This window comes from Limulus polyphemus, unplaced genomic scaffold (assembly GCF_000517525.1).
Source record: "Limulus polyphemus unplaced genomic scaffold, Limulus_polyphemus-2.1.2 Scaffold3878, whole genome shotgun sequence".
In the NCBI taxonomy this organism is placed as follows: Eukaryota; Metazoa; Arthropoda; class Merostomata; order Xiphosura; family Limulidae; genus Limulus; species Limulus polyphemus.
Window position 1 is genome coordinate 9,318 of NW_013669488.1, and position 11,103 is coordinate 20,420.

At 29.5% G+C, this 11,103-nt stretch overlaps 1 protein-coding gene across 1 annotated transcript in view; it reads right to left on the minus strand.

The window, feature by feature from the left end:
* Positions 1-11,103, minus strand: part of LOC106470209 (pleckstrin homology domain-containing family G member 1-like) — a 61,604-nt gene that overhangs the window by 6,484 nt on the left and 44,017 nt on the right. Inside the window, exons 8-15 of the mRNA XM_022398812.1 lie at positions 10,947-11,103; positions 9,472-9,627; positions 9,146-9,241; positions 7,840-7,969; positions 5,096-5,221; positions 3,977-3,987; positions 2,013-2,039; positions 1,087-1,263 (exon numbers count right to left, since the gene is read on the minus strand). Coding sequence (XP_022254520.1) covers positions 1,087-1,263; positions 2,013-2,039; positions 3,977-3,987; positions 5,096-5,221; positions 7,840-7,969; positions 9,146-9,241; positions 9,472-9,627; positions 10,947-11,103 — 880 coding nt within the window. The remainder of the gene's footprint in view (positions 1-1,086; positions 1,264-2,012; positions 2,040-3,976; positions 3,988-5,095; positions 5,222-7,839; positions 7,970-9,145; positions 9,242-9,471; positions 9,628-10,946) is intronic.

Below are 11,103 nucleotides of genomic sequence, written 5' to 3' on the forward strand. Positions count from 1 at the left end.
ATAACGTAGAGCCTTAGAAGAAGTTTCAGTTTTTGACTATTATTCCTCATTATTAGTTATTCCATCAGAATTCATTATCAGAATAAAACAATGTATTATTAGCATGTACTTTTCATTGTAATAGTTTTTGGTTTACATAATTACATGTAATATGATACCATATTAATTTGTATTACATGCTTCTTAAAATACGTCAGTGATTCTAAATTGCAAGTTAATTTTATCATGCACTTATTGATAACTTTTTATATAAAAAAGGTTATTTTACATACTGTATTCATCTCACTATATTCGGATTTGTACAAGCAGGTTAGTACAATTTATATGTATGGTATTTGTAATACCCATTAGTCACCACAATTAACCTACCTCAATGTATGTATTTTAAATAGGTAACATTAATATTACCAGTTATTTCTTCCATACTGTCCCACAAACATACTTTTTGAAAGATAACAGTTGTTTTTATAAGCATAAATATGTATTATGGTAAAGAAAAGAAACATTAGGCCCTGTCTTTGCAGAAATTTGTCCCCAGTCTAACTTAGCAACATATGGCAAATACTCGAATAGATTTGGCACCAAATTTTATTTTTACCAAAATGTACAATATTTATGATATGAATCATGAATATGCAAGTTTCAGATCATCTTTCAAACTTTAATTTACCAACTGTATAAAGTACCACCAATAATAATTTCTCCAAACATGTCATAATGTACTTCACACAAGTACTAAACTTAAGTTTAATTTAATATCATAGCAGTCATTAATGCAATGTTTTTAATTAAAAGTCTGGTAACAATAAAAGGACTAAATTAAAGATGATAATTATGGCAGCCTATCTTGTAAATGAGAAGTTTAAGAAGAATGTTTAAAACTAAATACAGAAATTAAGGATGAATAGATAAGAAAATAAAATGCAGATCTATTTTGTAAAAGCATGGTTGACAATCTAAGTTGCAAAAAGATTTGTTTATTTTGTTTAAAAAGATAAAAGAATAGTTTTTTTTTGTTCTAGGTCAATGGAACTTTAAATTATGCCATGAAAGCTACAGCTGTGTAAGAAAAACTTGAACACTCACATTGGCTTTATTAGGCCTTTCATAACGAAATTCACATCTTTGTGTTGGACTACAGGCAATATCAAAACTAGCTCGACGTTCCTCATTGTGTGAATGGTGAGTAGGAACTGAAAGAAATGCAGTGGCATCATGACTGGCACTTCGAGATTTTCTTCCCCTACGTTTTTCAGCTGGAGACTGCAAATACATGAAAGGATATATAAACAAGTCTCTGAAATTTTGTACAAATTAAAGTTAAATTGTCTTTTGCATAAGAATAACTCTAAACAAAAGTTACTGAAATAAATGAAAAGTACAAACTCATTTTGAAATTTCTATACAAGTGTAACTCGTAGTACAATCCATGATCCTGAAATAAATTATTGTACCTGCTAAATTATTTATATTTTGCTATTATAAGTTTTTCTCAAATAAAGTTCAAATATGGAGGATAGATTTTCCAAGGTTTTTTTGCTCTCAATTTTACAAAACTGTTTTTCAACTTTGTTTAGTAGGTACTTTTAAGGAAAAACTATTCCCCCACCAAAAAAAGACTTGAATTCTTTAATTGTTTTTGTGTTTATAGTTGTAAATTTAATGTAATTTTGATCTTTTGAAATAAAATATCTAAATAAAATGTACATAAAACCCTTATCCACTTAAATTTGAAAAAAATGAAAATGTATGCATCAGTTATAACTTTTTGAATCAGTATAAGTAACTACTGGTACAGAGAATGATAAGAAATGTGTATAAGAAATTATACAGTGATATATTTCAAGTAGTTATAAAGGTTAGCTAAAGATTATGTTAGAGAAGTTTACTTCTGTAGTATAAATACCTAAAAGTTGTAGTTAAAATATTTTCAAAATGAGCATTAGGATTTTTAATATTTTACTTTTAGGCCTAGTTATATTGAAATGTGTAATAGAAACACAATAACTTACTCCTTTAGGGCTGAGCAGAAAGTCATTCTGGAAGAAACAAACAATGAATTTAAAATTTTTTCTCTGTTGTAAAAATATTTGTATATTTCTAAATGTATATATGAAACTGAGGTCATTTTTATTATATTATCTGCCAAAGAGCCATACCAGCTGCTGTGTTGTAGTCATACAGTTGAAAACAAATGTATTTTTGAAAATTTTGAATTTCCTTTCATTATATGCATATATTTCATTTAAGAAATAACAACTCCTTATCCTAAAAGTATGCTATGAATGAGTCTATACTTTGCACTCTCTTAAAGCTTTCAGAGAAATGAAATATTTACTTAGAGTTTCAAAATGTTGCTAGTGTAAAATTTAATTTCAGTGGTTCAAGTCTAAGAAATAAACTACTATATTACTTCGCTGTTGGTGTTATGTTCACTGTCATTTATATTAAACTGACTTTGATTAGTAATTACTAACATCTCAGTAAAAACATATTACAAATTTTTTGCATTATATAATTACTTTCTATATATCATTAATGTATAGTTATCAATGTGGATACTATTCTTATTAAAGAAAAGTGTTTGTCAAAATAGGGATACATTGTGATTAGGTTGATTACTATAGTAAAGTTTTCAAGATTTTTTTCACAAGTTCCACTAATCCTCCCCCCCCCACATGGATATATGAAACTCTTTGAAACAGGACAGTTTGAAGGAGTTTAATCAAACACGTAAGATAAAATAGCAACTTTTTTTAACATTAAATTACTGAAGCTTATGAAAAAGTAATTTTTATGTGATAAAGATTTAACAGGAATCTTTTCTTTGATTTTGTTGTTGTATATTTTCAAGATTGAAGCTCAAAAAATTATACAGTGGTCTTGAAAATGAAAAACTGTATACATCAAGCAGGATGTACTAATAGTTGATACTTATTTGATTTTAAGGATCAGTATTAGCAGCTAGGAATATAAATGAATTGCAATAGAATACATCATCAAACTTAAAAAAAAAATAACTATCAAGTAAACATAAGAGGCCAAAACATTATATTTTATGATAGCATATACAGGATCTTCAAACCAATCAAAAACAGTAAGTCAGGTAACTCCTTTATCAATGTATAATTATGATAATAATGTTGTATGAGAGAGCATAATACTTCAAACTTTATGATTTTGATTAATTATATGACTTAAAAAAATAAAGCCATTTATAACAGTATGATTTACAGTATACTTATACAAATCATTTGTCGTGCCAGAGGGTAAAATATTAACTGGTCAAATGCTTTTAGAATTGCTCATGATGCAATTCTATAATATTCTTAGCTAGTTGTGAAATGAACCATATTTACTGACATTGGATAGAATATTCCTTCCTTGACGAGCTGACAATTGTATTTTAAAACAATGTCCTATAAGCTTTACCCAGTGAAGATTTATACATCTGTAGGTATAAGAGATAGCTTGGGCTTTATGCAGTTTATTTGTGTTTGGAGATGTCTAGCTTTCGAGAAGATACAATATTTAGGATTTTTTCATCATGCAGTAGTATAAATTGTACAGTGAAACACTTGTTTTACATTACATAACATAACCAGCTGAGAACTACTTCTAGAGCTTTATTAGATTTCATTAGTTTAGTTAGGAATGGTACAGAATGTTATCCAATTAATAGCTTAATTCTTCAGACTCATTTAAAAAACTAAATTCTTTTTAATGTTTAATTGTTTTATATCTCAAAGAAATCATAAAAATAAATACCTGCTTAAAACTTTACAATTTCTAACTTGTTAATTATTTTTCCTTGTCAAATCTACTACATTTAAAAATAACGTACCTTTTTTTCTGTATTGGACTACATTTTTAATTGCATTATAATTTTTCATTATTCTCTATCAGCTGAAAAAAAAGAAAGATTTTCCATTCTTGCTGAAGTAGACGAGTAAGTATGTGCATAAGGAACTCTTACCTTCTTGTTTCCTGAAATAATAACCATTAAGACCCATTAGTAAATGTTTAATATCTTCATGACTTCATGTGATAATATCTTCAAGCAGTTACACAGTTCACACTAAGGTAAAACAATTTATAACAATAATTGAACTATTATATCAAAAATTAATAAGGTTGACCTTTTACTTCAGTGATGCAAAGTTTCAGTTTTTTGTAGTTATTAGCCAAAAGCACAACAAAATTACAAAATTATATTAGGTTACTGTGAAGCAGCTCAAATATATGCACCAAGTTCATCCCACACTGTCTATGTTTTGTAAACAAGAAACACGTAGTTCAAAAGTGATTTTTTAAAAATAATAATCAGAATAAAATAAGACTGTAGTTACTACTTGACATCTCATTCTCTGAACAACTAGATCTTGAATTAAGACTAAAACAGTTTAGTCAAGACTTTGATTCAGTTATAGTTATTAAGAAGTAGTATTTTGAAAATGAAATAGGAAAACATTTAGGAAGTTATTATCAGAGAAAGTGTCAGATAGCTTGGAGATTTGAAGTGCATTAAATCAAAACTTACATGTTAGAATACTTCAAATCCAGTTTTTTAGTATAAAATAGAAAATTCTGCTATGAAAACTATTTTGAATATGAAAAAGTTTTAATGTTTCATTGTTATTTCTTGTAAAATAATTGGAAACTTCACCTTACATTGTAATATTATAATACATTAGCTACTATCAGAGATCTTTAGTTTTATCAGACTTAAGTTTTTAAACTATTTTAGTTTTGTGTGTTAGAAGTTATGATAAGATATACCCAATTATCATTTTGCATTTTAAAAAATGTAATGTAAAGTTAAATACTCCCGACATGTTTGATACAGTTAATAATAAATTAGGGAATGCATTAATGAAACTAAATTTCTGTTGGCTAGCTTACAATAATCTTATCAGAAATAAATAAAATTTAAGTTAGTACTGTCTTGGCTACTCCAAAAAAAAAATATAACTTAAAGATGCAAACAAAAATTCATTTAAATATGGTTACAAATATATATTAACATGTTGAAATAAAACAATAGGTTAAAAATGTTATAATATGTAGAGATCTACAAAATTATGCCAATAATTACCTTTCTTTAACTTGAAAGCCTTATTCAAGTTAATCTCTGATTTTCTTCTTTCTTGTTTTCGTTTTTCTAGATACTCTGGTGCTGAAAGGTGGCGCTTGGAGCTATTTTTGTCAGATGGCACAGACACTGTATTTTTAATGAAAAATGTCTTCCAGATTAGGGTTAATTTAGTTGTTTAGAACTATGGACTTGCATATATCCAGTCATTTACAAGTTATAATTTGATAATTTTGAAATGTATTTTTACCACCTTAGCAATTTATACTGTACTAATAATGAATAATATTCCTATGTGAGATAGTACATATATTAAAAAAAGTATCTAGATATAATTACAAATATATAGTAACATGTTGAAATAAAACACTAGGTTGAAAATGCATTTCCACCATCCTAATTTTTAAGATTTATAAAATTACATTAACAAATAATTACCTTTCTTAAACAGTCTTTAATTTCCACTTTTCACACACACACACAAAAAACTACATTTCTTAGAATTTCTTGTATTTTTAAGGACTAGATTAATATTGCAATTAATTTCCTATAAGTATTATAATCAATTTTTGGTTCCAATTTTTAATAGATAACAAATAACGTGGGTTAATTTCCATAAATTATGTAATGTTTACTAAACTAATATTTATATTAGGCCTAGGAATTGTTTATACTGTTACTATAGTTACATTCAGGGGGAAAATTCTGCCAGCATTCAATACCAGGACTTGTTTTAATACCAGTATTCAGTATCAGGACTTATTCAGTCTGCTTTTCATCCAACCTGCATGCCTTTCATCATGATGTCAGAAAGTTAAAAACAGAGAAAAAGGGACAAAAACTGACTGAAATTACTTTATAGTGGTCTACAAACCTTTATGAAAGATTGTAGATTGAAATTTTCCCACAATGGCCAATGAGGCTTAATATTCATTAGGCCAAGGCTTGTTCTAGAATAAAGACTGAACAAGGGTAGTAAATCAGAGATGATTTAATTGGGATAGTTTATGTTATAAAATGTATACAGGGAAAAAAGTAAAAATAAAAGAATAAGGGGTAAAAAGGAAAGGAAAGAAGAAAGAAAAGAAAATCGAAACATAAATCTTTTGTAACGAGTTGTTATTTTTCAGTTTTATTAACAACTACTAATTTACCCCACGACTGCTATAGATTTAAGTACACACTTATTAACTGCTGTGCCATATACATTTCATAATTTAGGTACAGTGCAGAGTTACAAACTATACAGGTTTAGTTTAACTCATGAGGATTCTATTTCAAGAACAGAGTATTTTTGCATTTCATTTTGCTACATACAACATTGTCATGTGTTCAGATATGTAGACATAAGTACTGTTAATATGTGTTAGCTACAGATCTAGTGTTTAGTTTTAATCATAACTAGAGTTTACTGTGAATTAAATTGAAAGTACAAGTAAAGAACTACCTTTTGATTAAGTACAGATCAAATGCTAAGGTTAGCTTGAGTTTGGTTTTAGTACATGGCATCAAGTCTGAGAAACCTAGAACTAATCTATTGGTAAGATCAGTTTCAGTGCTATACAACCTGTGTGTAAAATTAGGGTGGATGAATCTCTAGAATATGGGATCAACAGCCAACAGAACTTAGATCTGCAAGATGTACCAGATAGTGCCACATATACTGGGTAGGTTGAGAGATCATCAAGCAGAGAGGAAACTTTCCTACAATCTGTTACTAGAGGATGGATACAACATGAAGATGCCTAGTTACTGGTTATAAGTAGGACTGATTGGTATGAAGAGTATACTCTACTGACCAGTGTGCTTGAACCTCTAGACTGGCTGTGCCATTCTAATAGCTTACTGACCTGCTGTCACTCACCTGCTTGGATATTTGTTGTCTTATGGAGGAACAACGTTCTGCATAAGGCTGGTGGAAAATTCAATCTTCCAACAAGCAACACAAGGATGAAGCTGGAAGCCATAAAGAAAACTCTCCTCTGAATGGCTGAAAGTAATGAACCACAAATACACGGTAACTTGCAGGCAATACTACATAAAATTCAAGGTGGTTGGTCCCCAGATGGATGGCAGAAAGCATAGCAACTGAATGGTAAGACCATCACTTTAGATGTAATGTGCCAGGCCTTGCTAGATCAAAAGTAAACAAGAAAGCTGACAAGCCTGCAAAAGAAGCCTCTGTATCAAATCTGGCATAATTCTATTGATCTCCTGTGGCCTATGAAGGTAAAGGTCTTAATCAGTATTCAGAGGAAATGAGACTGCTGGAAAACAAAATACCCATATGGTGTATAAATAGAAAAAGCAAAAGATAGGGAACCAATAGGACAGTAAGCAACCAGAAGGCCACTGGTAATATCAATAAAGAAACTCTCTTCTACTTCATGCAAGGCAGCACCCCTGTTCTCAACTCAAATATTGTGATTGTAAAATTACTTGGCTATTTCTTTATTGTTATTATTTCTCATGTCTATATAAGTGTAATATTTCTGTTAATGTTCCTTGCAATTAATAATAATAATCACTAGCTAGAATAGAAAGCAAACAAAAAGGGTTATATGAATTATGAGTTAAGTTTAGTTGGACTTTTGATTCATCTGTTAACTTCAGTGTACACAGATGTAACACTTAGAAGAAAATTTTAATTTTTATTATTTTTGTTGATGGGTTACAAGATACCACCTGTCCCTGCCAAAACAATAGCAGTATAGAAGTAATGAATAGTAACTTCTGAAATCCCTCACCTTCTTCTTTATTCTGGCCAAGCTCCATGACTAGCTGCCGAGCTTTAGATGGAATCACAGCATTGTAGTTTTCCAGTATCACTCGCTTTAACTCAAGACACCATTCTCGTTTCTGTTCCAAGTTACGTGCCTGTGTTAGAAAAAATTAAGAACAAAACAACTTAAAAACTGGAAACTTTATTATTATTTTGAATCATGTTATACATTCTTAATTACACTGTATGGAGAAATCAACCAAGATTGTTGTCCTGGATAACTATTAACAGCTTAAAAATCTTAATAATGCAAAATGTTTAAAATTTATTTCTTCTTGAAAGGTTACAGGAAAGGTCAACAGTTGTCATATTCCACGATTATAAAAGCATGCAAGACATTATATTTTAGCATTTTAAAGAAAGGAATGTGTATCATGTTGAACTGTACTGGCGAAATATGAGAAGATATGATTCCAACACAGAAAAAAAAAAAGAGTCACCTCACCACCAGATACCAATCACACACCAAAAATTGCAAAGAAAATTAAACATCTTGTTAAAAGAAGTAAATGAAAAATTCAATATGTCATTAAAGTAAAAGCAGAAATGTTCAGAACTTAATATCAGATAATTCACAGTATTTAGGTGTAAAAGGTGCCACAAGAGCAATGCTTATAAGCTTCTCCTAAAGTACATAGATGAATGAATGGCCAACTATTGAAGGTTCTACAAACAGTTGTAGCATGTGATAAATATCATCACATTGAACAAAGCTTATGTGTACTTAAGCACCTGCAGTAAAGTTTTTGAGATTCATTATCATTCTACTAAAGATACAGCATTTTTAATATGGCACAGAGTATGTCACAAACGTTTTTCCAAAATATTTATGATGGTTGCAGCCATAATGGGCCTCCAGAAGTGATTATCAGTACACAACAGATGGACTTTGAAAAGCATGTAATGAAGAGAGGGACAACATTGACCTCATTGTATTATGCAAAAGTCTCTTGCAGTGGAAGCTGTATTGCAGAGCCACAGTCCATAAACAGGGACATCACACAGAACACCATTCTTGCATCATTACCATAAATTCTGAACAACATTATGTAAGAATCAAGTTTCTATATAAGATTAATTCTCCAAACCAACAATCCAAGCTTACTAGTGTGAATGTAGGAATGTTGTTGCAAGTGGACAGGATACGTGAAACTTTTAAACAATGCAAAATGTATGTAAAACTTAGAAAAAAAAAGACAGCAGGCAGCAACAATTTTAAATCGTGATACTTTTGTGCCTGGCTAGTTAAATAACTTTCCAACATGACTTACCTGGAATGTATACTGAAGCCGAGGATTGTTAAATGGAATTACGTGGAAACATAATGGCTCTCCCTGGATGCTTTCTATCAGCATTAAGTTTGAACACTGCAGAATATAAATGATATAAAAATTAAAATGTGTGCGGTGATCTTGTTTTGTGATTTTACTTTAAATATGCAATTTCTTTTTTTTTTACAGTTTCTAAAAATTTTCAATGAATATTAGTTTGTGGTGAAGTAAAAATTTGTTTTATTGCAGAAGAACAAAATATATTTGTCTTGATCATTAAACTTTCAAAATATAGTTTATAAATATATTGATTACATAACACATACCATTATATGATCTTTGTAGCTTAGCTTTCCTTCTTCCTTTTTTTTTGCAATCAACAATATTTTATCAAACAGGAACAAATGGCGTGATGCTTTAGCACCTAACATACGAAACGTCCCCTCTGCAGCCAACTCTCCATATGTTGTCAGGTCTTGACCCTAAACACACAAAAAATTTATTTTTAATTTAGAAGAGAAATTTTTTGAGATTTTTATGGCAGGATGATATACTCAAGCCACAGGATAATTTTCACACACAACTTTCAAAATCATGAAAGGTTAGTAAACAAACAAACTTACAGTAATCTTTGAGAAGAAAACTGTAATATAGAAAGTCAAGACACAAAGCATATGTTTGTTTCTTGTAGTGTAATGTGTGTAGATTACTTTTAATGATCTAAATTAGTAACTATAGGGTAACAGCAGCAGAAGTGTGAATAAATATTATTGCACATCAACACTTGAAAATACTTAAAATACATTTTATAAAAAAAACATTAAGTTGCAATTTTTATAATAAATTCTTTCTCAAATCATTTTCAAAGCCCAAAAATATTATAAAAATAGGAATTGTTTGTAAAAAAAAACTAGTGTTGACAAGAATGAGTTTTAACTCTAGTTATTCAAAGAACAATTAATGCTAAAAATAGTTTGCTTATCTAGAAACAGTTATCTGTGCACATTTTGCTCATTTAATCTACTTGTAAGTGCTCTGTTTTAAACAGACTATCTATAACAATAATACTTGAAATCATTAATAGTTTTCTTAATGAACTCAATATACTTTATTGCTTAACACTGCATAGTGAAAGACACTGAACTTAGTGTATGGTATTGTCAAGAAACTCAGCCTCTATGTTAAAGTACACTGAGAGTGAAATCAGACACCAAAGACCCATAATTTATGATTTCCAATCACTCAACCATAACACTGACATAACTATCCATGATAGATTTTTTCTCTCTCTCTCTCTCTTTACAGCAATTCTATTCATACATTAGATTCAAAGTATTTGTTGCTCTTTCCCAAGACCTCTGAATAAAGAGTTTTTATCTTCCACTTGAGTCTTTAAACAGATTATCTCAAATATCATTCATAAAAAAAAGTTTTATATTTAGCAAACTGTTTCTTATAATACACAGATGCCCAATACTAACAAATTACTTTACTAAAACATACAGCTGAATCTGTTTGTAAAACTTCTATCCTCCATGAAGTACAAATCTAATTCATAACTTATGTAATTCTGAAATATCAGTCTTTTCTCATAGCTAGGAAAAATGTTATTCTCAAACTTTTATATGATCAGAAAATTTATATAATCTGATTTTCAAGTTGAAACATACTAAAACACCAGATGTATTTTCTTAATACTTCACTATAATCTAATCATAAACTCACGAAAAAACTGTAATAATATTTTAATATATGCAAAATTAGAATTTATTTATTTTTGTAATAATAAAGCCAGACATACCTCCCACTCATACAAGAGAGACTGAATCTCCTGAACCCGCACAGCATCTTCATGTTTTCTTTTCATGTCATTGATGTGAAACACTAGCCCTGTCATCACTGAAATTGCATTCTTGATGTCAGGATAGCCATCACCATCTTTGTCCAAGTGTTTCACC